Source organism: Raphanus sativus, chromosome 8 (genome assembly GCF_000801105.2).
Source record: "Raphanus sativus cultivar WK10039 chromosome 8, ASM80110v3, whole genome shotgun sequence".
In the NCBI taxonomy this organism is placed as follows: Eukaryota; Viridiplantae; Streptophyta; class Magnoliopsida; order Brassicales; family Brassicaceae; genus Raphanus; species Raphanus sativus.
The window spans coordinates 9,401,593-9,428,833 of NC_079518.1; the positions used below are offsets into that span (position 1 = coordinate 9,401,593).

Consider the following 27,241-nt stretch of genomic DNA (forward strand, 5'->3'; position numbering starts at 1 on the left):
TCGGTTGTTAAATTATCTATATAATCTTTTTTCATAATTCTAATATCATAATAAATCAGCATTAAAAAAAAATCAGACGAGCTAAAAAATATTTTTTTCAAGTTCCATAAATATCAATGCCGTCGCGTAAAAAAAATGCATTTGTAATTTGACGAATTAGTTATCATTTAGCACCTATGATTTCTATAACATGTGATTATTCCGACATTATATTGTTTTTACCTTTGCTAAAGCCACCTCGGTTTATTTCATAACCATATATACCTAACAAGACTATTTGTACTCAAAACATCTCTTAATTTAATAAAATGTTGTAAAGAAATATGTGACTAATCCAGATTGTGAGTGAAATAGAAAGATACCCCAATCTATGGAATTTCTATAATTTATTGGATAAAAGGAATCAATTCTTCTAGATCTCTTAATTGAACGGTCAAGATCATACATTTTTCAGGAGATTAAGATCCAACATATTTATTTCCACGTGCCTAAAACTGTACTTCTCTATGAGTCAGACTCTTTGGTCTATTAAATCCTCGGCCCACAGCTGCTTGAAGACAGTAGTACACTAAATAAAAAGACAGAGAGAAAGTAGAAACAAAACCTTCTGTTTCAAGAAAGCATCGTTTGGTGTGTGTGTGTGTGTCCGAAAATGGAAGATCTTGACATTGAGTACAAGAATTACTGGGAAACCACAATGTTCTTCCAGAATCAAGAACTTGAATTTGACAGGTACTTCCAGAATCTTGTAAATTTCCCCCTCTTTTTTTTCTTTTGCTTCTTTTATATTTGGTTGGTCATTAGTTAATGGAAGTGTTAATATAATAAATCTAGTTGGCCGTTGGAAGAAGCGTTTTCGGGTTCAGGAGACTCGAGTTCGCCGGACGGAGCAGCAACGTCGCTGGCGTCATCGAAGAACCTCGTCTCTGAGAGGAACAGAAGGCAAAAGCTTAATCAGAGAATCATGGCTCTCCGATCTGTCGTTCCCAAAATAAGCAAGGTGTGATTAGTTTTATTAATGGTTTCTCTTATTAATTTAATCAACGTTCTCTTTTTTTTTGTGTGCAACTAATCAACTGTCTCTTTTATTTTAATTCAAAAATAAATATATATTCAATCTGGTTAAACCAAATCCAACCAACGTTAAATAAAAAGATAAGCCAAACTATATTTTAGTCCCTAATATATTATAACTCTTTACGTGTAGTGACTGATTAGAATAGGATTCAATTAATATATTAATGGGTTATATTAACATAGTTGGACAAGGCATCTGTCATCAAAGATTCGATCGATTATATGCAAGAACTTATTGATCAAGAAAAGAAGCTAGCAGCAGAGATCAGAGAGCTGGAGTCACAATCATTATTGATAGAAAATCCTACAAGAGATTACGATTGCATCAATAATTTCCCGGAAAATCAGCAGCAAAATCTCTCAGACGTTAATGTCCTGAGATCCAAGAAGTCCAGACAGATGGATTACAATACTTCTGGATCATCAATTACTAGAGTACATAATCATTCACTCATCGAAGTACTGGAAGTAAGTATTGTGTCGTATGCATTTTCTTGCATGTTTTTGTTTGTAGGTTTCAAAATAGTATGATTCCAATTTTATTTTATTTTATAAAAATGAAAAGATGAAGGTGACTTGGATGGGAGAGAAGACAGTAGTGGTATGCATAGCATGTAGCAAGAAGAGAGAGACTTTGTTGCAGCTCTGTAAAGTGTTGGAGTCTTTGGATCTCAACATCATCACCACTAACTTCTCTTCCTTCTCATCTCGTCTCTCTACCACTCTCTTCTTACAGGTCTCACCTTTCTCTCTTTGAGTCTTTGGTATGTTTGATGAAATTACTAAATTTAGTGTTAATTAGCACAAAAGTAGTGTAACATATGTCACTGTTTGGTGAAATTACTACACTTAACTGTTGTTTGCTTTTGGTAATTCACTAACTTGTGACCAAAATGGTCTCCTGACGGCACGTAGACAAATCCTTAGATGTATATCAATCAGTCAAATACGAGTGAAATGCTCTCGTAAAGTGGATTGTTCTCTTTTGGTTGCTCTTGTACATTATACAATAGTTGAAATAATCCAGGAAATGTTTGGGAATATCACTATCAAATTCAACTGGAAAACGGACCCGTTTAGTTACAGTACTAAACTATCTCACACGTCTTAAAAAAGAAAACTGCAATATATATTATTATAATAATAGATTTTATATTTCTTTTGAGAAAATTATATTATAATATTACTATATATGGTGAAAGATTTTTTCGGATAATTTCGATGCGGATAATTTAACACATTAATAAACAAAATAATGATATTTTTATCATCTTTTTTGGCTGATTGATTATAATATTCTCAATACCATAATCTAGTCAATCAATTAAAGCTCCAGTTATTGAGGTGACCAATTGAGCCCATCACATTTGTTTTTAATTTCACCTTGACTTTTTCCCCGGGGTTAGGTTCTCCCAAAAGCTAATGTGATGTGAAATCTAAATGCCTCGTGTCGCATAATGCGTCATCCTCCACTGGAGTACCTCCAGATATACAGTAGCAGCTGTAATATTACAGCTTACATTTTTTTTTTGCCATCTAAAGTATTATTATTAAGATAAAAAGTCCACAAGACCAAAATACAAGAGGCCTAAACGACCGAGCCCAAGAAAAAAACCTACAAAGCCCAACTTCCGCAAAATAAATACCAGATCCAAAAAACCAGCACACACCATTCCATGTGTTGCAACGTGAAACCAAAAAGGAACGTGTGGTTCTGGTTTCAGAAACGTCATCTCCGATGACTGGAAAGTACCGCTCGGACCTGCAAACGTTCCTCCGCCGGTTCAGTAGTCACCATCTTCACTCCAAGTGAAAAGTCGTCGCTGACCCAAACAAGACCAAATCATCCCCGGAACACCACCGGAAAACTCCATGAAAACCGAAAGCCACTCCCAACAACAAATATTAGAAATATCGGATTCAGTTTCATCAACTCACACGCCGCAGCTTCAGAGAACTTTCATCGAGTAAAGAAATCGATATCTCATCCAAGCTCGGCCACCACACCCAAGGAAAAATCTTCTTACAACGCGAGCACTTCCAAGGAGATAAAGCTGGCGACCACCACCGAAGAGAAAACGGCATGATCCCAGAGGCAATTGCCAGCCATCCATCAAGAGGGAGATGCGATGCCGGGATCAAAAGAGCCGACGATGAGAAAACGAGAAGGTCTCATCATCCCGGAGCCAAAGAAAATGAAAGAAAAAAGAACCTGCATGTCCCTTCTTCGCCGAAAGCATGTACAGGACAGAGAAAAGAAAAAGAAAAGACAAGGGATGCCGGACCGGCGGTGGCTTTGAGAGCCAAACCGCCGGTCGGAGAACAGTAAACACGGCTTTTGTTTTAGTGAGAAGGCAGAACGTTTATTCTAGAGAGATTTAATCTAGTGATACTTAAAAGCTTACATTGATTGTATACCCCTTAACACGAATAGTAAATGCCGGCTATAAGAATTACATTGCTCACAATTTCGTGATTTTATTTTCTGATAAATTGATTATGATAGAGCATGCTGGAGGTAGGGCTGCGTATTTGATTTGTTAAATTTAATTTCATTCGTTATTTATTTTGATTTTATCTAAATATTTTGGATATCTATAAATTTTTGAAACAAAACAAATATTAAAAATTAATATCCGTTAAAATCGAAATAATTCACAAATATTAAAATGTTGAGAAGCGGATATCTATTCCGATCCGACAATATATAAATACATGTATATTTTGATTATATTTAAAATTTTAAATGTATAAAATTATATAATTATTATTATAATATATGATTTGATAAATTATATTCATATTACTATTTATATAAAAGTATTACATAAAAAAAGAGAAAAAAATTATGATAACTATAATTTTTTCTTAAATATTGTGTTATTTTAATTGTTAATTAAGTTTAAAATTTTTTAAAATATGTAGATTTATTATTTCTATAAAACATTTGTAAATTTTCTGGATATCTGTTTACCAGATATATTTTTTTCGAAGCAAAATAAATAAAAAAATTAGACATTTATAACATATAAACCAAATAACAAATACCTTTAAACAATACTCTGTTTTCGTCCACCTTTAGACATCGATAATATAAAGCAAATAACAAATAATCGTATTTGTTGTGATTGTTTTCTTTTCCAACCTACAATCACAACAAATACGATTATTTCTTGCCTAACATATGAATATAATAACAATACTGTGCTGTTTTCGCCCACCTTTATAACATTTAAGTTTTTCTTAATATATAATATTACCAGATGATAAAAGTACAGGAAGGTAGACCAGTGAAAAATCGACTCATGGGAGTTGGTGAAGTTACTCAATCATTTTTTCTATAACAAAATGTGGATATTTCATTTTCTAACCCTCTTTTCTCCACTATATAATTACATATATTACTACTATCCTAGATCTTCAAATGGGTTAACAGACTCCTTGGCAGAATTTCATCTCTATACTGAAAACCCTGGTCGAACCACTTCGTTTAAGCCTTAATGATAAGTTTACGTTGCGCGAAAAAGTTATATATTAATATAAATTTAAATGTTTTATATATAGGATTATTCATTAAGATTCGGATAATAACATTTAGGATTCAAATATATTTTGCAATATCGTACCAAATACATCCAGAAATTTTGTATATAAATCGAATATGGATTTATGGATTAGTTTGACCAAATTTTGATATAGTTTAAATTGACAGCTGACAAAAAAATATCGTTAGATTTTTTTGGTTCTGATCTCAAATTCCAATTTGTTTTATCTAAGCGTACTTACGTATGTACATGTTCTGATTTATTATGTCTTATTATGTCTGGTATAAAAAAGAATAATCAGGTATTGCAGTTAAATCAGTTTAATTTTGGAATGAATTTTTTAATTATCTTTAGGATTATGTTCAAACGTAACCTATAACCTATAACCTATTTGTTATGATGGTTTTTCTATTAATTTGGTTATGGATGTATTAGATATATACTACTGCGATATATTAACTTATGAATAAATTACTTATGGTAATGTAATGCTGAACTTGCAGGCGGATGAAGAAGAGAGGAGTACAATAGAGACAAAGATACAAACAGCAATCACAGCTTACAATGATCCAAATTGTCTCATCACCTTATAATCTTACTTCCATGTACTAAATAAAACCGTTCTTTTATGCACTATATGTGAAGAGTTACTGTTGTTAGAATGTACTATTCTAAAAGTTCATTTGAGCTTCAAAACATCTGATGGGTATTATTTAAAATTAGTTTAAATAACACATACAAACTGAATAATACAAAAGCTACATGATACATTCTTATTAGTCTCAAGTTCTCAACGAATCTAAACGATTACCAAAACTTGTCAAGAGATCTAAGTTTTTTTTGTTATCTGCTCTCCTTGATCTCTGCTGTTGGAACATAAACTACCGAGTCTTCTTCATGTAAACTAGAATAAGACTTGCCTAATTTTTTACGGCCTTTCGGTGTTCTAAATCTCTCAAGCCTCTGCGTTACATCCAGTAACTTGTTTTCTGCCCTACAGAGCATCTCCATTACTGCTTCCAGTTCTTCCTCTTTCTTCCTCTCCTTATCCTCAAGAGATGTCTCTAAGCTCATTTGGCTGCTTACCTCTTCCTGTGGCTGTACACAAATAAAGAACAAATAACTTTAAGAATCTATAACTTTTCCAAACAACTGGCCAAGGCAAGTTCATAGGAGCAAATACTACTGAATCAATAACTAGTTATGCTCTATAATAAACTCATTAGTTATATCATACCAGTAGAGTGAGAGAAGAGTCTTTCTGCTCCACATACGGTTGACTTTTTTGATCTTCTATGGGTGTAGGAAAGGAATTATTGGCTTGTTGAATTTCCTCATGACAGGGAGAAACTGTTGTCTGATTCGTAGGATCATTAAACTTGAGCAGAACAGACTTGTCCATGGTATCTTGAATTTCATTGGCTTCTGTGATAGTCTCGCCGTCCATGGTATTTTCAACTTCATTTGTTTCTGTGTTTTTCTCCATGGCAGCCTCATCCACGGTCTCTTGAATTTCATTTGTTTCTGTGTTAGTCTCGCCGTCCATGGTGTCTTGAACTTCATTTGTTTCTGTGTTTTTCTCCACGACACTCTCGTCCAGGGTCTCTTGAACTTCATTCGTCTCTGTGCGTTCTTCCACTACAGTCTCCTCCACGGTATCTTGAATTTCATTCGTTTCTTTGCTTTCCTCCGTGACAGTCTCGTCCACGGTCTCTTGGACTTCACTTGCTTCGGTATTTTTCTCCACGACAGCGTCGTCCATGGTATCTTGAACCTCATTGGTTTCTTTGTTTTCCTCCACGGTATCTTGAATCTCATTTGCTTCTGTGTTTTTCTCCATGGCTGCTGCTTCTGGCACAGAATCTCCAGAGGACGCCTTCGACTCCTCAGGTTGTTTCACACTCTCCGCCTGTAATAGAATCCACACAATGTTTATATGTGACAGTGAAACAAGTAAAAGCGATAACTTTGTAATGAGTTCTTTACCTTCCTATTCTTCAATGCCATGTACCGCGTATTCTTGAACCATTTGCTGACCTGTAAAAAATGAAACATAAGCACGCAGGCAGCCAAGAAAAATACTAAGAAACATCCCTAAGATTATTAGTTTAAGTGTTAACCTTCTCTGGATCAAGACTCAACTCTTTTGAAAGACTATCCCTCACAGATTTTGAAGGAAGCTCATTCTCTGCAAACACTTGACGCAGCTTCTGGTACATTTTATGCAAACAACTTTAAAAACTTAGTAAAGTCTTTTTTTTTTTTTTTAAGATAAAGAGACCAAAACTGGGAAGTAGCAACTTCAGACCTCAACAGCAGCTCTTGGGATTCTGAAAATTGGCCGTCTCCCTCCTTTACCTTCTACAGAAACAGAATCTCTCTCACTCTGTTCAACTGTTTCTTCAACAACATCTTGATCTCTCTTACTGTTCTCACACATAGCAACAGCATCAGATTCCTTTCTTCTCTTCCTTCTGTCACTCGGACCCCAGTCTTCGTCTTCACTACCTTGCTCTTGCAAAACAGCATCCTTCCCAAACATTTCCTGATTACAAAATAAACAAAACATCATCAGATAACACATCAAAGGCATTTTTAAAATCCATGGGTGATGTTGTACTCACATGGTATAGCTTTGTATAGTCAACAGTCTTCCTCTGTCTTGGCCCATGTACAGTTTCTTCATTACTCGTCTCCCCTGATTCCACCACATTCCCAAATTCTTGACCTTCCCACGATCCTGTTGAAAGAGCTACACCATCAGAAGCTAAACTCACGCTAGTAGAAATGCTTTCTCCATCATTATCACCACCACCACCACCACCACTATCGCTTCTGCTGTTGCTTCTTTCCTTCATTTCAGGGTCATAATCACCATCCTCAGAGTCATCCGAAGGCCAATCTGCTTCTTTGTTAAGTGCAGCTTCAGATCCAACACGAAGACTAGCTTCTTCGTTGAAGATATCCTTAAAAGAGTGTAAAGGTTTCAAAACTAGAAGAGTAAAGCAGAGTTATGATAGTGAAGTGTCTCTATCTCTAGTACTTTCCAAAAGGTTTACCTGCCAGTTGCTGTCCACAGGGTATTGAGTTCCTATTTGCGCATTCATCGTATCGATGATTTCGATTTTGCAATCACAAAACTTGCAAAACCAGCCTTGATCTCCAGGAGGTACTGTTGAGATTACATAGAAGAAAATAAAATCAGGTGGAGAAGCTAAACACTGTATAGACTCTCTTAAAAGCCAATAGATAGACAAAAGCATACTGCTTTCTGTTTCCAAAGGAGGGTCAAGGCACTTCTGGTGAAATGCACGGTTACACGTTCCATCACAAAGTATTATATCGTTGTCCAGAGAAGCTTCTCGTGAATTGCACTCCGCACAAAAGATCTGCAAAAAAGGTCAAAGAAACCCCATCAGGTAAAACATAACATGTTAATGATTCTTTCTCCCAATAAAAATCAAATTTTTTTACATGGTCATGATGAATAGAACCATCTGGACCCATCACTTTCTCCTCCATCCTTCCCACCGAGCTAAGAAGATCCAACTGACGAATGGCTTCTCGTAGTCCAAGCTTGCAGTCTAAGATATGTTTTCGTGCTCTCTCCAGCTCCTTGTCCGGTCTTATCTTTTCCCGGCTGGATAAAAAGTGTGCAAAACCACATTAACTGTTTGCTTAACAAAACATTGAGCTAGAAGAGAGTAAAATGTAGTACCTCTGACCTTTCCAACCTTCAGCTGCGTAAGCATCGATAAGATTCTGCTGCATCTTCATCTTAATAAGCAAATACCTTGTTCGCCTCTGCAACCGTAGAGCTTCGTCAACCTCCTCCACAACCTTATTACCCTTTTGCTGTGTCTTGCTTTTCCTCTTCCTCCTTTTCTTACCTTCATCCTCCTCCTCTCCTAGAGAATACTTCTTGTTGCTGAACTTTGAACAGATCTCTTCCTCGGTTTTGCGCTTATTGTACTTTCTCTTACTCGTTGTTTCTTTTCCTTTCTTCTTCACAAGAGATGAGAGTAGAGTAGACTCAGCTCTCTCAACCGAAACACAAGCCTTTTCGGTTTCTTTCTTGACCTTCTTCCCCTTTGTTTCACTCTCTTCCATATCTAGTTCCTTCCCGGACTTATATATCCTCTTACAAGATCATTTCATACAAGGTCTTACTCTGAACATACAGAAAAAAAAAACAGTACCCTAAATGAGTGAACAAATGCAATTTGAGAACAAACCATTCCCATCATTAACAACATCTCACAGTACAAATCAAGTTTTGTACGGGTTAACAAGTACACATACACATTAAAAACACTGCTAAACTCAGGCAAGTTTTTGACTTTTGGTTGAAACTGGCACTTGCAGTGACAAAGATAAAGATACAGATCGAATAATCAAGAAAACTATAGCCTCTTCACCTCATTCATTTACTATATGTTCCCCTGACACAATATATATGAAAACTCTGACCTAACACTTTTCTGAGTTTTAGACAGAATTAAGCAAACCTGGAAGAAATGGGATTGAAGATTGCAGTGAAGAGAGGAGCAATCACGGATTGAGAAAGTGAGATTTTGAGATACTTTTTGCTTAGGACGGTTTGGAGTCACCGGCGACGGCGACTTGAAAGGGTGCGGTTGCGTTTACGTCACTCTCTCTCTCTCTCTCTCTCTCTCTCTCTATCTCTCTCTCTATGTGGCTTTCTTTACTTTCAACTCTTTATTTATTTTCACATCAGGTCCCTTTATTTTAATAGTTCGTTTCGAATCGTCCTTTATTGTTTGGAAAATACATTTTAACCCCAGTAAAAATTTACGCTCCTTTCTTGTTGCCTTTCAGCTCAGTTTATAAAAACTTTACGGGAACGAGTAAGAGCGATTTGGTTCGCATTGGCTTTAAAGAACCTTTGGCGATTCCATGGCTCGAAGACATTCAGGTACATACTCACTCTCATGCTTACTCATTTTTGTAGATAAAAAAAGTAGCAAATGAAAACGTTCTGACCGTATGTTAAGGTGAATGAGTAAGAAAAATGAGGATTAAATGGGAACATATCTAAGACTAAGACCAACTTGGTCGAAATGGGACAAGTCAACAGCAGCAAAAGGGTAAAAACATGAAAACTGCAGCGCGCGCACATTCAACTAAAATTCGAGTCTCAAAAGTTAAAAATTATATGTACTTTTCACAGACGACAGAGTAAGAGCATGAAGAAGGTTTGAGAGAGAGAGTCTAGTCTATGTTGTGGAAGCCAGGGAGTAGTGAAGTTATGAAGCCGAAAACTATCATCTGAATCTCTTTCACTATCCCCCACCACTGATTCCCTCCTTGTCCTCCATCCACATTTTCATTTCCGTTTGCCCTAATCCCATCACCACCTTCGTTCTCTTGTCCCTCTGCACACACAAAGAAAAAAAAAAGAGAAACAAATCGTTTCTGCATAAGTTGTTGCTGTTATGGCTGGCTTCAATTTATACCAACACGGTAGTGAGAGAGAGAGAGATATATTACCGGGAACGGCATCTTGGTTTAGTGGCATTGCAGCTGCGGGATCATTATCAGCTCTCGCAGCAGGTCGTTGAGCTCGAGGTGGTGGTACTGCTGCTCTATGCATACCTTGTGATAGCCATCGGATAAAAGGTGCAAGGGCTCCAGTTTGGTATCTGTTAAAAGAGTTTCCAAAACAGAGGATCAGCTACAAACACCAAAACACTTCACGAACCATGCCATACGAATAAAGATCGAAACCAGATTCTCGAGGTTTACAAGTAGATTACGGTAGCGAAAATCACAAGAAGAGCAAGCCGTTGTCTTGATCCATCTTGGTTGAACAAGTAGATGACAGCAGCAAGCTTGAGTATGAGGAATATGTCAAGCTGAAACGCAATCTCAAACCTCCGTACCACCACTTGCCTTTGACCTGCAGGTTGTTGCTGCTGCACCTGACCCTGCCCGGCTTGTGCTTGGTTCTCTCCCCCAGCCTCAGTCTCATTGCTAGGTCTAGTTCTAAACCAACACACAAAAAAAAAGATTCAACAAAGTCATCTCAAAAGAACAACCACCAGTGATATGAACCACCTAAAAGGATCAACTTTCTATAATATGTTCCTTCAATCTTCAGGCAGTAACAGGAGATGCTATACTCTCACGAGGTTGTAGAGCCAAAAAGTTATCAGAGCAAAGCTTAAGTGACATCCGTAGCATGGTACCTACTATTTACGACTTCACAATGAAGCCAAACCTAGCCATGAAAGATCAGATAGCAATGCAAAACGTCTTATTCACTTGTCCACATCATACATTAACATTGATTAAAGCCAGAGAAACAGATGCATAGAGATCAAACAAGACACAACAACCAAATACATATCACTTGTTCTCTTATTCAGACACAGACGAAATCAACTAGTTTTTCTCCTTCTCCTTCTCAAATTCTTTCACCACTTCCTTCAAATCATCAGTACTTTCTTGCAATTCAACACTTTAAGTTTCAAGACATCAATCTTCTCACTAGTCTGACGGTTGTCGTAAGCTCGCACAAACTGGTTGTAAGCAAACCCCGACACGAGGACCCCAGCACCAACAAAAAATCCGGTGAACATCTCAGAGAAAGCCTCGCACGCTTGAAGTGTATCACTAAACTGAACCGGAGAAGTTTGCTTCACTCCACTCGCACGCTTGTAGTTCATGGAGGCTTGTGAGCGCAATAAGGCAAACTTTGCCAGTGGAGTGAAGCAAACTTTTCCAGTTCAGTTTAGTGATACACTTCAAGCGTGCGAGGCTTTCTCTGAGACGTTCACCGGATTTTTTGTGGGCGCTGGGGTCCTCGTGTCGGGGTTTGCTTACAACCAGTTTGTGCGAGCTTACGACAACCGTCAGACTAGTGAGAAGATTGATGTCTTGAAGCTTAAAGTGTTGAATTGCAAGAAAGCTACTGATGATTTGAAGGAAGTGGTGAAAGAATTTGAGAAGGAGAAGGAGAAAAACTAGTTGATTTCGTCTGTGTCTGAATAAGAGAACAAGTGATAGGTATTTGGTTGTTGTGTCTTGTTTGATCTCTATGCATCTGTTTCTCTGGCTTTAATCAATGTTAATGTATGATGTGAATAAGACGTTTTGCATTGCTATCTGATCTTTCATGGCTAGGTTTGGCTTCATTGTGAAGTCATCTAGTGGCGTAAATAGTAGGTACCATGCTACAGATGTCACTTAAGCTTTGTTCTGATAATTTTTTTGGCTCTACAACCTCGTGAGAGTATAGCATCTCCTGTTACTGCCTGAAGAATGAAGATTGAAGGAACATATTATAGAAATAATGCACATTTGCAAATAATTCACCAATGAATATGATTCCTCTCTATCAATAATGTATTACACATTACTCAAGTACTTACGTGGGAACATTGTAAGTGAGAGGGATGAGATAGTTTGAGGGAAGACCCGTCACATGTCCTCCAAACTGATGTACAGGAACCGCATAGATGCCAGCTCCACGGTTCATTTGTTCATCGTACTGTCCAGGACTCGACCCGGGAACAAGACCCGGATATAAAACCGGATACTTTAGAGAAACACCATGATCCGGATCCTGATCAAAATTGAATCGTCGAGTCAAATTCAACATCAAACCCCCTTGAAAGATCCAAGAGAAAAGGTGGAAACTTTAACTGTTCATCAACACTTAATCCAAAATCAAAAGTCACAAACCTGAGGCTTGATCTCAGCATCTTCCGGTTTCTTGTCGGAAGAACGTTGATGTAATGATGAAGAAGACGCCTTCTGTGGCTCTTCCGCCATTTTTTTCTAGAAAGGGTTATGCTTTTAATACGCAGAAGCTCCCCTTCTCTCCGACAAATTAGTTTCTTCCCCCTTCGGTCTGATAAATTCTCGAGAAGGAGATGAGTTGCTCTGTTTAATTCGTCAGCTCCTCCAATCACAATCAGACATGTCGCTAATGCTTGCGATGTTATTAGTTACTTTGTATTTATAATAAATTGCATATAAACTCCTCGTACTTTTAAGATGATAGATTTTTCACCTGATTATTTGTTTTTGTTTACCAGATTATCAAATCCAAATCGGATTCAGTTGTTTTTGTAATTAGAGAAAAAAAGTTGACTACTAGAAAAAATAATCAGATTGAAGATTAGTTTGGCTAACCAAAGGAGTAGTGGGCCTTATTAGTAATACCTATATTTCAACTGAGCCCAAATAAAGGTCCAGAATGCTAAAGTCTTTTGAGAGTCTTCAAAATAAATTTTGGATTGGATCCGGTTTAAAACTTCTGAACCGGATATTTTGCCAGCACCCTAACCAGAAAAAAGTGAAATCAGTACCAATCGAATTGGAAATAAATATAAGCAAAACATAAATTTTGCAGGCAAAACCGAACTAAATCAAAACAGAAACCAAACCGTGTATATCATTTACTTTCTCAACCAAAAACCTAACCGAAACCCGGTTTAGATACCTTTTAACTTCTTAAAAAAAAAACAAAGAAACTCCAATTCACTGTTTTCATTTTATCTCCAGCTTCCAAAAGTCTTCTCTCTCGATCCCCAATTCGTTTCCTAGGGTTTCAAAAAAGAGTAAGATCGAAATGGCGATGAGGAGAATCTACAGTGAGATCAAGGGGAAGAAGGTGAAGGAGCTCCCCGCCTACATCAAATCGACGTTTTCAGTCGAAACCGTGAAGACATCCGTGAGGAAAGGTCTCGATAACTACAACGACAAGTACATCCAGACGAGCTCCGTAGAGCCTCTCCTTCATATCTGCTTCGGAGGCATGGCCTTCTCTTACCTCGTCGCTCTCCCCAACGAGCGCCGCCATCTCGAGCACCAGCAGCACGCCAAGGAGCACGGTGGCCATTGATATCTCGACGAATCTTTCTCCGATCCCTCCATGTGTTTTTAGGTAATTTTATATAAAGTTTCGATCTTTGTGTTCTCCTGATTCATGGGTTGTTTGGTTCGTATAAATGGCGTGAATAAGTGACAGAACCTCAAAGAGTTATAGCTTTTATAGATTGCTTTAAAGTATGTCTGATTTTTCAAATGGCTGTTGAGATGTGTGATGTTTAGGTTTATCAGTTTAGTTTAGGCTCTTGGGCTTGGGCAGTTCTTGTCTGTTGAAAGAGTTGACCTTTCTAGGTTCCTCTTTAAGTATATGTCTGGTTTCAAATGGTTATTGAGATGTGTAATACTGTAATGTTTGAGTTTATGTATCACTGCATCATCACATCGATCTCTTTTTTATTTGCTTTGTTGTTTGGTATATGAGGGTTTGATGTGTGAAGCGATAATTGGCTAGCGTTATAGTAGTTCTCTGTTATCAGTTTTTCTAATGAGTGGGTGCTTTTGTTTCTGTTTATGTATGCAGATTTTGCTTTGAAGTCTTTCTGCGATGGTGACCGACTCGAGATTGCGTCTTTATTGTTTTTTTTTTCTTGAATTTTCCTGGAAACTGTTGAAGGAAAGAAAGGTCCTTTTGGATTGCTCTTGATAGAGGCAATAACTGAATCATGATGATATTGATGAATAAAAAAAACTGTTTATTTTTTTTACGTTAGAATCGTGAAGCTAATGATTCAGCTTTCGTTTTTGTCATATTTAGTGTTTCGGTTTTGATCTGTTCGAGAGTTGGATCAAGTAGAAAATAGTGTACTATCGATCATACCTATCAATCCGAGAGAATATCAGGAAACCCATTCTAACATATCATTCATTGTTTTTGTTGAAATCTTGACTGTCATCTGCTCATTTTCTATCAAAGTCTACTGCTTTTTTCAGAAAGATTTTTTTGTGGACTGATGAACATTTGGTAGTTCTATAATAGATTAGTCAATTCGGATTTGGGGGATTAAGGGGAGGTTAGGTAGAATCCATCATCCTTGGAGAGTTGGAGAGCTAGTCAAGGTAGAACATTGGCTTGAAGGGTATGCTTAGCTCTTTGTTAAGTTTTCATTGTTTGTATGTGGTCATCTCAAAGAATATTAGTTGCAGATTATGTTTTATGTACAGAACAACGTGTTCGGGTTCGGTTTCATAGGTCTCATTCTAGTATGTGTCGGGATCGAAAAATATGACTATATCTATATCTCAAAGAAAATAAAAGTAATATTTAAATGAATATCTCAAATATTGAAAACCTCTCACTCAGTATATATAAAGTTCTTACGTATAGGTTCGACACTGGAGGCCAAGTTGAGCAACGAAAGCCTGACATCCCATGCATGGGCACATCCATAATCACATAACATCGACTGAAAAGAGAAGACAGAGCCGGTGGCCGGATCCGTTGCCTAGAAAGTTATGTAATAGTACATGGCTCCAGTGTACTCCAAGCGTTTAAACTTAAAGTTTGATCCTTATCACAACCAGAAAAAAAATTGATCATATCGATTGTCGTAGTGATGAATAATCAATCGGTAGGATTGGACTCTACTGATTATTAACAGATTCAGAACCATAGCTAGCTTGCTTCAGTCGCAGCTTATCATCAACAAATTCCACAGAAACGTCATCAATCTCTTTATTATAAGAAAGTTGATCATTACCACTCCCAGTCATGACAATCCTTAGATCTCTTCTGTTTTAGGAGAACTGAAGTTTCCATTAAATTCTTCTATTATTCAATTATATTGTATTTCATCAATTCTTGTGTTATTGGATTATGTATTTGAAATCATTTTCTAAAATTCTTTAGATTCTAGTGTTATTCAATTAACTAATTTTCTAATTCTATTAAATATTTGTGTCATTCAATTTTTTGTTGCTTTCATGGTAATTATATTTGAAAAGAATTTAATGAAAAATTAATCATAAAATGTAAATAGCAAATTCTTAAGATTCAACTTAGGATTTGAAGAGAATTTTTTTATAGCATTTATTTATTAGATATGTACGTTAAACTTATAAATATGATAGATTTGGAATCTAATATTTGTTATCAATTTATATTAACGTTTTGAAGAAATGACAAAATTAAATTATTTTCTGTAATCCATACTATAGTAGATAATTTTTATATATATTAAAATCAATTGGTTTTATTATTTTTTGTTAGTAGAGTTTTTATCCACTTTTAAAATTAATTTATTTGTTTACATGGTATATAAATGATTAATGGTTCAATTATTTTTATTGTGAAAACCTTATCCACTTTTTGTGCAGTTTTTTTATCTAGTATCTCTTTTGTCCAACAGCAACAAACTCTGTAAGCAAACGTCCTGGTGTAGCAAAAGTACTCCACTAACTTAGTCTCATAAACCATCACATCTTATCTTTTCACGTACCCATCGTCCTCAGAAGTTAGACCATGATAAACATCAGTCATCAGTCCATAGAAACATGAAAAAAATGAGATACATGATATAGATTAGCTCTCAACACAAACTAATTGATTAAATCACTTACACAATCCTTAAAGTTGGCAAACATGTGTAACTTCGCAGCAATATGTTTTTCTGTAAATAAAAACATGCTTTCTTAAGAGTCAATGACGCAACACTTCCCATCACTTTGAAGTGAAGAATATCTTCGGGTAAGACAGTATTTTCACATCCCTTGAACTTCCAATCTTGATATTTTGATATGTTGTGTTCTAGTGCATACTCGATGTATGCTGCTACTTGTTTCATTGACATGTGAATAGGAACAAGATCGAGCAGATATTACCATGAAAAATCAACAAATTGCCAGATATATGTAACACATCGCGCAATACTTATCAGCTTTATGACTATAACAGCCCAAGCTATCACTGCAAATATAAACAAAATGTCAAAGAATCATATATTACATATTGTCAAGCACACTGCACAAGAGAAATGAGTGTAGAAGAAACTAATAAGGATGCTCGACAAGTTGCAAGGATCCAAACTCTCGATTACAATTTGTACAAGTCCTTTATGCCTGAAACTGAAATCAGTTTAAAACACAACACAAATGGTCTAACATCAAATTGTTATAAAGTCGGAAACGACTTGTGAAAATTGCTTGTGTTGGATCACTTGTGTTGTTAATTTTATCTTCCGAAGATTGTGGCTTGGAGTCCAATCCTACCATAGAGATTGATAGCATAGTCATTTGGGATATACTCAATGCTAAAATTCATTTAACAAACGTGAAGTTTCATTCAGATTTAAGTATTGTTCTCATCATTTGTCTTCAAACTTATATTTTGTTGCTCATATTTTCTTTTCCACATTATTTTACGGTTTTCATTATGTAATTTTAAGTTTTTTTTTTTGCATTATCATGTGATGCATTTGTGGTGAATGTTGTAAAGTTATAGTCATTTTGAAGATTTCATATTCTTTTGTTATATGTTTTTGGGTTCTTGTACACTGAGGAAAGATAATGTTTTGGAAAAGTCGAGTGTATTCAATCCAAGCAAATGATAAATTGCAGTTATACATTGTTGAGACCACATGTTAGCATCCACTTCTTTATTTCTAAACTCAGTTTGATGATTTAGTTCATGTTTTTCCAATATAAGATCGAAAGTAGAGATTTTGATTTACTCTCATCTTCGTCTAATGTTGTGTAAGAAAGTGTTGCTCTTAGACTTTCTCTTTCTTTTACATGTAACAATAAATGTAAAACATTATGTGTTGATGCTTATGAAATCTAGTTTCCCATTAATTACTGTTTCTCTAACCACGAGACAATTTCTACAATAAAGATTGCAACAAGTTCCAGAGATTAGAGTCTTGATTCCGGTTTTCTCCATACAGCAATAGTGTATTTTTGTAATCATAAAATTTAGGAAATAAGTAAAAGTGAGATACAAATATTATAGTATAACTTTAAGTATTAAAGAATATATTGGATTTTGAAAATATTTTTATTTTTCTGTATTAATAGGAAACTTAATATTTTCTCTATTTAAACTACTGCACTTGTACCATCTTTGATTAAGAGTTATGACATATTCAGTTTGGTATTTGGTCCTTCTTGTTTGATATTGAGAGTTGACAAGAGGTATTCAGTAGTTTTGGTATTCAAAGTCAACAAATAGACTGAGAATACACAAGGCTAAAACTATTTAAGACAAGAATGCACAATGCTAAACTTATTTTAAAATTGAGTGTGTTTGTTCTCTGCTGCGTTTTTAGCTTAAAGAAGAGCATGTTGTTTAATCAACAGTGTCTCTGAGGCTGCAACCATCTCTCCTTCGATGGTCATGAGTGGGTACCAGTACCACCGTTAGAGGGTTAGTGATATTCAAAGTGCACTCCAATTTCCTTTCACTCTCCTCTCCGCTCTTGTGTTTTGGACATTTTGAACTGATAGATATTGGTTAAAATTATGCACTCCGTTTCTAGAAAGGGGAATATATTTAGTTACTTGCCCTCATCCAAATAGACTAGATTAGTATTTCTTTGTTTCCTAACTATGCTTTAAGACAAGGAACGGATGCAGATGAACTTATAACAGACACGATCCACATGTCTACTCTTCTTCTTGTTCTTTGGTTAGAGAAACTTCGAGACTCATGTGTTCTGGTTTCCCATCCATGGTCTTCCTCACAACGACAAGTTGATCACCAGCCAAACGCACTAAAGAAGGATCGGTGCAACACTTGTAACTTATGTAGAAGATGGCATTATCAGCCTTAAGCTTCTCACGAGGCTCTGTTGTGTAATCTTCAAGAGTTTCCACAACAACACTGTTGAGCTCCAAGGGTAGGTAAGCCTTCAAACACTGCAATTACATGTGTAAGAGAAACAACAAGTTTGTTCAATTTGTTCTGTAAGAGATAAGAGAAGTTGCAAAAAAAAAAAAAAAAATTAAAGTACATACACGACTTGCTTTGGAGAAGAAGGCGATTTCCATGAGAAGTTGCAACCAGTCATTGTCATACAGCTCTGATGCTGGCACCTGCGAAGGAAACGAATGATGATACCTAAGGGTTACTAACTTAAACTACGCGGTGGTGGTGGTGGATAAATTAGCTAACATACTACCTGACGACCAACAGCTTAAGTCTAACTACATCAGTTACAATCTTCTTCATGTTTTATTTTAATTTTAATCAACTTTTAAGTGCATTAAACGTTTTGTAGTATCTTGTTACAGTAAAATAACATACAGCTTTTTTACAAAAAAATAAAATAACATACAGCTACATCAATAAAAATTACCGACTAAATCTTACAACAAAACTTTTATGTCTACAGTCCAACTAATCATCTCATTTATGTTTATGGATTGGGGAAAGTTACAACGAGAACCAAAATTTTGACATGAAGTTCTTTTGATTAAGAAAATTTTATATTATTATCCTTAAAAGCGAGATAATTTTTGACTGATAAAAAAATATTTCTGGTATTATATTTTTCTATATAATTTTTTATTATTCTAAATAATTTTTTCATTTTACTCATTTTACATTAATCAATTCCTTTCTAAATATTTTTAACTAAAATGATCTAATATTTTAATATATTTTATTGTATTTGATAAATCTTTTACGTTTTGGTGGTATAATACGCAAAATAGCAACCATATATATATACATCAAAAGTAACATAATTATTATTTTATAGTAATTTAATTTCTTTATGAAATGCATATAAAATTTTATAGATTTTCATTTTTATTTAATAGAATTGATAGAATTATTAATAATTTATTATAATATTATACTAAATAAGAAATGATTTAATTAATAAAAGTAAAAATTTTAAAAGAAAAATTGTTTAAACTACCACATTCTTAATATTATTTTTCATGTTTACATTAATCACATTTACTTTTACTTATAAAGATATAAATAAACACTTATACACTTATGATTAACTAATATAGACTTAGGGTTTATATTTGAGAGATATGATTTAGGATTTTAAAAATAAATAAATACTAAAATTTTAATAAAAATTCTAAAAATAGTTACAAAAATAATTTTTGGGTTTCAAAATAAAAATTTGAGTTTTTTTGAATAATTATTTATATTTTATAAATCTATAAAATAAAGGTATAAGTGTCTTTGCCTCTTTAATGAAGTTTCATATTTTTAAGTATTTATGAAAATGTATTTCTAATGAAGATAAACATGAAAACTGATACAAAATTAATACGAAGTAAAAGCAGAATTTCTCCCTTTTAAAATTATGTTAAACTTCTTGTGGGTTATTGAAGTCACAGTTTTTTTGTTTTGCAATATTGTTCAAACTTTAATTGGCATAATATCACTGAAACATATGGGAGGTGAATACATTTTCCATCAAGTATATCATATCATAATCTGATTACATATTTTGACCTCAACCGTTTCAAATGCAGATGTTTGCATTTGGTAGAGGACTGTACAGAACTCTGAGGGCATATACTTGCAAAGATAATACTTCAAAAATGTGAAACTTGGATTCGTTAATATTATATGTTTGACTTGGTATCTTAAAAGAAGCTGTGCATATATTCTTTCCTTTTAGACGTCTTGTTTTGTGTTACTTGGTTCTCAATCAAATTATGCACTGCAAACAGAAATCCCACAGAGGAGGTTAGATATAGATCCCACTAGTTAAATAACTGCTAAACTATAACAGACCAGATCCACATGTCTCTCTGTCTCTACTCATTTTCTTGTTCTTTGGTAAAAGCAACCTCAAGACACATGTGGCCTGGTTTGCCATCCATGGTTTTCCTTACTACGGCACGGTGATCACCAGCCAAAGGCGTTGAACAAGGATCGGCGCAACACTTGTAACTAATGTAGAAGATTGCGTTATCAGCTTTGAGCTTGTCACGAGGCTCATCTTCCAAGGTTTCCACAACAACACTGTTGAGCTCCAAGGGTAGGTAAGCATCCAAACGCTGCAGTTACATGTGTGTAAGAGAAGAACAAGTTTCAAGTTTTGTTGTTTTGGGAGAGAGAGGACAAGAAAATTGTAAAAAAAAACAAAAAAAAGAAAGAAAGAAAAGTACATACACGATTTGCTTTGGAGAAGAAGGCGACTTCCATGAGAAGTTGAAGCCAGTCATTGTCATGAAGCTCTGATTCTGGCACCTACGAAGGAAACGAATGATGATACCTAAGGGTTACTAACTTAAACATATACAAGTCAAAAAAAACTCCATGAATAGATCATCTGATGTTATTACCACGTAATACTTTTTACTGCCACGTTCATCAGAAAACCATTTGGGCAATGGAACTTTGTAGAACTCATTTATTCCAGGTGTGTCCTCGTCCCAGTCATCATCTATAGGCTCGTTAGCTGATGTCAGAAAACAGTTAGTTCTCTAAATACACTTTTTAAAAAGAGTCACCTTTGAAAACAGTTAACAGTCCTGATTGAATAAGAAGAAATCTTACGTATTTGTTTGATTCTGGCGGCAAAGGTCAACCAGGTAATCCTAGCCCTCAACCGAAGGTGGCTTCCTGCATTGCTAAACTGAGTCTGAAAAGAGCAGACAGAGCCAGTGGCCGGATCGGTTGCGTCCAAAGTTATGTAGACACTGGAGTACCGACCAGTCCGCTTGGTACTATGTTTCTCCAAGCGTTTAAACTTTAAGTTTGTTCCCTGTCAAAACGGGAAAACAAACAAACCGAAAAATTCAGAAACATAAAAAAAAAAGACATTAGAGAATAATAAGTGATGATTAATGATATCAGTTAGTTAGTTAGTTTTTTTACATTCTGAAGATTGTAGCATTGGAGTCCAATCCTACCATAGAGACCGATAGCATAGTTTTTACTCCAAGTACACGGAACTAATGTAGGCGGATCATTCTTGTAATCCAGATCAAAACCCTAACAAAAAAAATAATTTATTCTGTGAGACTCACAGATCATCCAAAAGTAAAACGACCATGAATTCAAAACCATATCATAAGGAATAGTACTACTTACATAGGCCAGCTCACGATTTCTCAAGGCGACCGGTAGCCATTCTTCGGTAGTTTCACACATGTGGGCCTGCTTAGCACTCCCCAATTCACTAGATTCTTTTTCAGTCATACCCTCCATTAATTTGACTTGATTCGCTTGTGAAGAAAACGACCTAACAGCTTAAGGTCTAACTGATTCACGCGCTAGTGGTTATAGATCTCGAGAATCAATATAAGAAACACTCTTTTTTTTATTGCTTTAGAAAAATAGCTCAAAAACTAAATTCTCAATCACACACACACAAATCATAAGTTATACAACATATGACATCTCTTTATATAACTTACAAATTTTCTAAACTCTATCACAAAATAGATAATTTCTTTTTTTATAACTAGATAGGAAATCAATAGCTTACTCTTCAAGCTACTTCAATCTTAGCTCAATATTCTCTCCCTTTAAGCTTTAACTCATATTTACACACATCTTGAACTTCAATAAGTTCTCATCTCTTTAAATTTGATCTTTCCAAGCAATTTGGTTAGTATGTCAGGTTCTTTCTCTGCTCATTTTCGGACACATGTTTGATTTCAACTTGCTCATTCTCTACACACTCTTGTATAAAGTGAAATCTCCTAAGTAAAGTTTACTTCGGCCATAAAATACAAGGGTTTTAGCAAGTGCAATTGCAAATTTATTATCAACCCGTATTGTCATTTTCTCACAAGCATTACCGACCACTTCACTGAATAACTCATGCAGCCAAATTGCTTGTTTAGCAGCTTTTGTAGCAGCCTTTGAAGCGACCTCAATTAATTATAGATAATCCGCAATAAGTAGCTATCTTCTAATTAAACATATTGTATTGATAAATTTTAAGATTTATACATGATCGAATTGCTTTTATATTTATATAATTTTTGTTTGTTTATATATTTTATTTATATGAGTATATAAAATTTATATATTTTTTATTTTGAAGTTAAACTAATTTTCAGAACATCAGATTTTTACTTTCTTTTTTACAACATAAGATAAAAAATTAAAATATTAAAAAACAATTACAAATTAGATTAAACTTATAATTTGAAGTATAGTGTGGTTATGAACCACATTAAAACAACATAAAATTTTGGGGTCCGATTATTATTTTACTTAAGGCCCAAATATGTAAAGATGATAGTATTATTTGTTTGTAACCATATTTTGTATATGATGAAAGTTAGGTTAACGTGATATTTCTTATACATTATTTGAGAAGTGGTTTTGCCTTGTGAATTCTCTGCAAGTGAATCACTTTAAAAGAAGAGTAGTTGCAGATTATGAGTTTCTTTGGTTAAGCAATTAATAAAATGTATGAGCATCGGGTTACCGGCGAGGCGACCATCAAATTGCAACTTGCAATAGAAGGTTGCTTTGCCAAGTTCATATGAACAAGTCTTGCAACTAATTACATAACAACGGCAAACAACAATTTTAGCACATGTCTGAATATTTCTTTATGATGTTTTGAGGTCAAGACTCAGAACCAAAGAACATATATATATGCAAAGAAGCTCTATAAACCTGTAAAAGTTTGTGTTCTTCATCATTCTGAACAAAAATATAAAACCTATCCACAAAAAAAAAAATAGACGAGAATTCTCTTTTTCACAACAGTTGAAGTAAACAAATATGAGATGTAAGGGAAAACAGAGTAGCTAAAAGAATAAAACCAACGTGCCAATTGAAAGAAGTTCTCAATACCTCCTCCTTAGGTTTCTAGATCATCTAGTGTTACAGCTTCTATGGATCTTTATGAGAATACTCTTCAAATGTCATGTGGATGAGGAATCCGACGTTGGTCAAAGAATCTTAGTGTATAGAAGAAGATAATACCCCTTTTAAATCACAGTTGCCAAGAGACTGATTTTGTGTAATTTGAGAAGAGATCCAACAGCTTATCGAGCGTATCCGGGTGAAACTTCCTTCCAAACAAGTAGCAAGGTCTTTTGATTCCGTTCCACATACAAGGCATCCATATCTCTTCACCCTATTGTTATTCAAAAGTATGTGATTGTTTTGTATTAATTCCTGGAACAGATCAGAGCTAAAATACAATGTGAAAACTGGTTTGAAAGTGCGTACCTCTCCAACACTTGTGACATGCACGACTGTGTCAGTAGACTGCAAGATAGATAAATCAAAATCTTATGAGATTTATAGAGTTTCTTTTGCATATATATATATGTAGATTTAATCAAAAGCAATGGAAGAGACTGAAGCGAAGATGAAGCTTTAGATACCGTGAGGTTGTTTAGTAACTCGTGTGTGACATCTTCAGGCATATATGTTTTGGGATGCCACTTTCTCTCAGACCAATCAACTTGTGTTACAGTCCAGTTAGAAATGCCAGTGGGATCAAGCATCTGCAACCGAAATATATATAAGAGATGAAAAAAGACAATATGAGATTTTATTTCTTTTACTTTTGAGTTGAAACGGTTTCTTACATGAAAGAATGTTGGCAGATAGTGTTCATCAGCTATACAGTTCTTGTTGTTCTCTATACCTGGCTGAAGAAAACAAAAATTCAGGAATGAATAATTGTTTATTCCCGTAGATGATAACATATACCATTGAGGGTTTTATTATATATACTCACCCCACAGTAATCCCGGAACTTAGAGTAGTAAAGACTGTCTGCCATAGTTGCTACAGCATGTTGTCGCTTCATGGTGAACCACTGCACAAAATGAAACTTAACTCATCAACATCGAAGAGTACTTAGGGGTTTCTGAATGGAGAACTTTTCAGACACAAGTTTGGTCTATTACTAGTCTCACAAAGGATCTACTTGAGACTTCTGCCATGTTAATAGGAATATTGTTTTACCTGAGCACCCTTTCGAAAATCCTTCTTCTGAATTTCAGGCAGCATGTGATTCATATGCCTGCCTGATCCATGTTGACCTGGATCGTCAAAGCTGAAGAGTAGAAGGGAATCATACACATATGTAAAGAAACATTACAGAGGTTGGGAAGAAGAGTGAGAAGTAAATACCAGTCAACATAGCTAACGTTGCTGTACATGAGGTAGTTGTAAATGTATTCAAAACTTCGAAGAGGTACACAACTACAAAACCAGAAACACTCAAAACGTGTCAGGCCAACCCTAACAGAGTGATCACAATGAAAGCAGGGATAATCAATCACCTATCAGAGAGTAAAACAAATTGCTGGTTTGTAGGGTCTCTAAGAGCATTAGCCAACAACCGTCTCTCTGCATCAACCATTGATATTCTTCCCCACACCACCTGCAAACACACACATTCATTTTCACATTAACGGATAAGTAAAACGAACAAGAACTCACTACAAAGATACAAACCTCATCACTGCGAATCTCACGGCTGACAAAGTAACGACTATAGTGAACTGGCCTCTCCTTCGATGCATGTATATAAACAGAGAACTTCCCTTCATGTCCCTGGAAGAACCTGTCCCACAGCCTCTCGAAAGGCAACGCACCAGGAGTCAAGAACATGAAGGCAATCTTGGAATCTTTTCTAATCACGGGAGGGTTACTCAGTATCTCGCTGATCACAACGCGAGCCGCGATCTCGTCGTCGGAGTACTCCCTCAGAGAAGGCGGGAGCCAATCGGCCAAGGCCTTGCACCCTCTCGAGGAGATCATGTAGCAAGCGCGTTTGCTGTGGTGAGGGTACATGTAAGCCACGACAGCGAAGAACGTTATCAGTGAGAGGGCGGTGATGATCCATAGACGTGCTCGTCTCTTTACAGGAGCAGCACCACGGTGGCGAGGTCCAGGTAAAGAAGACGCCATGTCACGTAGGTTTCCAAGACTCCACCTCTTAGCTGCTGCTGCCTTCATCTCCCAGTGGTGGGCCCGCCTAACGTAACTAACTTGTGGTGATTGATTGATTCAGGAATCAATGCGGGAAGCTGTAAAGGTACAGAAATAGGAACAATGATTTGAATGAATATTCAATCCAAATATAGATTACATACGAGATGGAATCTTTCTGTATTCCAATTCGAATCTCTGTAAGATGTGAATGTAAATTAATTTTCTCGGAGAATTCATTCGATTTTTTCCCGGGAAAATTCAGATTCTCTCCTTCCCTAGCGAATCCAAAAGCGATATGAAATCAAGTGGAATGAAATGTGAACAAGAATAGGAACCTTGAAAGCTTGATAGAGAAAGCAGATCAAAAGAGTCTCCGTATTGGTTCCAAAAACTCCAGGAGGACTCTGGAGAGCAAATGAAACGTATATATATTTTATATATATATATATAGATCGCCCTTGATCGTATGTTTGTATGTAAATGTCTCTTCCTTTCGTTTTCTCTCTCTCTATCTCTCTCGGTCTTGGTACAGAGGAAATGGTGACGAAGAAGAAGAAGAAGACGAAGACGAAGATGCCAATTACGTTCGAAACAGAGGAAGGAAAGCGGAGATATAATTAATAAAAATGAATTTGGCGGAATAAATAATAATTATGACGTGTAATTTTACTAATGGCCAAATGAGAACACTTGTCTTTTACTACATGATTCCTTTTGAATGATTGTCGCTGTGGCTAATTAAAATTAATTTTAGTGGTTAATTACTACAAGTGAGTTCAGTAATTAACTAAAATGAGATCGCTTTTCTTTTAATTTTGGAGTAATTATGATGGTAATTTAATTCTGTAAGGTACGACTATTGTAAGAAATGTACAAAATTTGAAGTTTTTTTTCTTTGGAACATCGTATAATTAAATACGCTATGAAACTTAATAACTTTTACATTAGGTACAAATCTGCATCTACCAATCCCACGTTTATGCAATGTCATGGGCCTACCTTGGATTCATATGTTTTTTAGATTTGGATATATTTATATAAATAAATAGGGTCCGTTGGATCTGAGAACATGACTTCTAAAGTCGGTTTTACCCTTGCTATCAAAAGTTTGACCAAGTCAATATCAAGTCTTGGCCCGCCCCGTCAAAGAAGGCGCGTAGGGGTTTGTTGTGTTTGGTCCCTACTCCTAGCGATCGTGATTAAGAAGGATCTGCGTGTTAGCACACCTTCAATATTTGACCATCTCATAATTTTCATATTAAAAAGACTCTTTCTGGTTTGAAAATTAGTTCTGACTTTGAATAAGACACTCGATTGATTACCCCTAATATGTAAACAATTGTCAGCCATAATTCACCCACTTGGATGGATCATTATCTTTGTTATTTTAAGTTTATTCATTTGGAAGAACCTTCTCTCCCAGATCGATTCAAGTGTAAACTAATTTTATATGTTTTTAAAAAGAAATAGATTAAAATTGAGCAACTTGGCTTATATATTTCATGTGATCTTAGCCAGCCATGCACGATGTCTACATCATTATTGTATTGTATTGTTCAAACAGTCGAGCAATCTTGTCTGAGTCCATGCATTCCATGCACCCCCACTTCCTTTAATACACCCTTTAATTAATTATATGATACATAGTATTGCTTTTTGAGAGTAATTAAATATTTCACCATTGAAAAAGCTTTATATAGATGCGGTTTCTTTTTTATTTTATCTTTTGTTTGGTTGTAAAAGCTTCGCTGTATATTTAAAGCCAAAAAGGTTAGAGACTTTTTGTTGCCGATTATGTTAAGTAAATTGGCTACAAAATGGTTTCAGTTATTTAAAAATAAAATAAAACAAACAACTAGATAATTTGTGAGTTTGGATGCCGATTCTAATACAATTTTCCTATGATATAATTACAGATTCATACATTTAT

At 35.4% G+C, this 27,241-nt stretch overlaps 7 protein-coding genes across 8 annotated transcripts; 2 read left to right on the plus strand and 5 right to left on the minus strand.

The window, feature by feature from the left end:
• Nucleotides 1-551: 551 nt before the first annotated feature.
• On the plus strand, nt 552-5,320 carry LOC108821806 (transcription factor bHLH27). The gene is made up of 5 exons (XM_018594802.2): nt 552-732; nt 835-1,000; nt 1,261-1,545; nt 1,643-1,813; nt 5,126-5,320. Exons 1-5 carry the CDS (start codon nt 653-655, stop codon nt 5,213-5,215), a joined length of 792 nt encoding a protein of 263 aa, XP_018450304.1. The 5' UTR covers nt 552-652; the 3' UTR covers nt 5,216-5,320.
• LOC108821801 (pathogenesis-related homeodomain protein-like) lies at nt 5,305-9,309 on the minus strand. The gene is made up of 11 exons (XM_018594795.2): nt 9,131-9,309; nt 8,341-8,793; nt 8,097-8,262; nt 7,888-8,011; nt 7,682-7,794; nt 7,247-7,588; nt 6,931-7,167; nt 6,743-6,832; nt 6,609-6,659; nt 5,860-6,531; nt 5,305-5,720 (listed from the first exon to the last, which is right to left on the minus strand). The coding sequence occupies exons 2-11, from the start codon at nt 8,730-8,732 to the stop codon at nt 5,466-5,468; spliced, it is 2,442 nt and encodes an 813-aa protein (XP_018450297.2). The 5' UTR covers nt 8,733-8,793; nt 9,131-9,309; the 3' UTR covers nt 5,305-5,465.
• A 352-nt stretch (nt 9,310-9,661) lies between these two features.
• LOC108821805 (uncharacterized) lies at nt 9,662-12,556 on the minus strand. Its single transcript, XM_018594801.2, has 5 exons — nt 12,330-12,556; nt 12,017-12,210; nt 10,389-10,628; nt 10,134-10,285; nt 9,662-10,018 (listed from the first exon to the last, which is right to left on the minus strand). Exons 1-5 carry the CDS (start codon nt 12,417-12,419, stop codon nt 9,855-9,857), a joined length of 840 nt encoding a protein of 279 aa, XP_018450303.1. The 5' UTR covers nt 12,420-12,556; the 3' UTR covers nt 9,662-9,854.
• A 569-nt stretch (nt 12,557-13,125) lies between these two features.
• LOC108821807 (uncharacterized) lies at nt 13,126-14,185 on the plus strand. The gene is made up of 2 exons (XM_018594803.2): nt 13,126-13,536; nt 14,002-14,185. Exon 1 carries the CDS (start codon nt 13,222-13,224, stop codon nt 13,492-13,494), a length of 273 nt encoding a protein of 90 aa, XP_018450305.1. The 5' UTR covers nt 13,126-13,221; the 3' UTR covers nt 13,495-13,536; nt 14,002-14,185.
• A 3,635-nt stretch (nt 14,186-17,820) lies between these two features.
• On the minus strand, nt 17,821-18,540 carry LOC130498527 (UPF0725 protein At4g29550-like). Its single transcript, XM_056991969.1, has 2 exons — nt 18,429-18,540; nt 17,821-18,329 (listed from the first exon to the last, which is right to left on the minus strand). Exons 1-2 carry the CDS (start codon nt 18,459-18,461, stop codon nt 18,078-18,080), a joined length of 285 nt encoding a protein of 94 aa, XP_056847949.1. The 5' UTR covers nt 18,462-18,540; the 3' UTR covers nt 17,821-18,077.
• A 1,532-nt stretch (nt 18,541-20,072) lies between these two features.
• Nucleotides 20,073-21,746, minus strand: LOC108819893 (UPF0725 protein At5g63820-like). The gene is made up of 6 exons (XM_056991968.1): nt 21,484-21,746; nt 21,268-21,384; nt 20,947-21,154; nt 20,733-20,848; nt 20,560-20,637; nt 20,073-20,444 (listed from the first exon to the last, which is right to left on the minus strand). Exons 1-6 carry the CDS (start codon nt 21,598-21,600, stop codon nt 20,202-20,204), a joined length of 879 nt encoding a protein of 292 aa, XP_056847948.1. The 5' UTR covers nt 21,601-21,746; the 3' UTR covers nt 20,073-20,201.
• A 1,258-nt stretch (nt 21,747-23,004) lies between these two features.
• On the minus strand, nt 23,005-25,887 carry LOC108821802 (glycosyltransferase BC10). 2 transcript variants are annotated; one of them, XM_018594797.2, is made up of 10 exons: nt 25,647-25,887; nt 24,832-25,406; nt 24,657-24,757; nt 24,505-24,576; nt 24,337-24,427; nt 24,107-24,187; nt 23,955-24,017; nt 23,748-23,870; nt 23,590-23,628; nt 23,005-23,494 (listed from the first exon to the last, which is right to left on the minus strand). In XM_018594797.2, the coding sequence occupies exons 2-10, from the start codon at nt 25,333-25,335 to the stop codon at nt 23,351-23,353; spliced, it is 1,218 nt and encodes a 405-aa protein (XP_018450299.2). In that variant the 5' UTR covers nt 25,336-25,406; nt 25,647-25,887; the 3' UTR covers nt 23,005-23,350. The 2 variants fall into 2 exon arrangements, with proteins under 2 accessions (XP_018450299.2, XP_056847578.1); XM_056991598.1 differs by lacking the exon at nt 25,647-25,887 and having other exon boundaries at nt 24,832-25,614.
• Nucleotides 25,888-27,241: the final 1,354 nt, after the last annotated feature.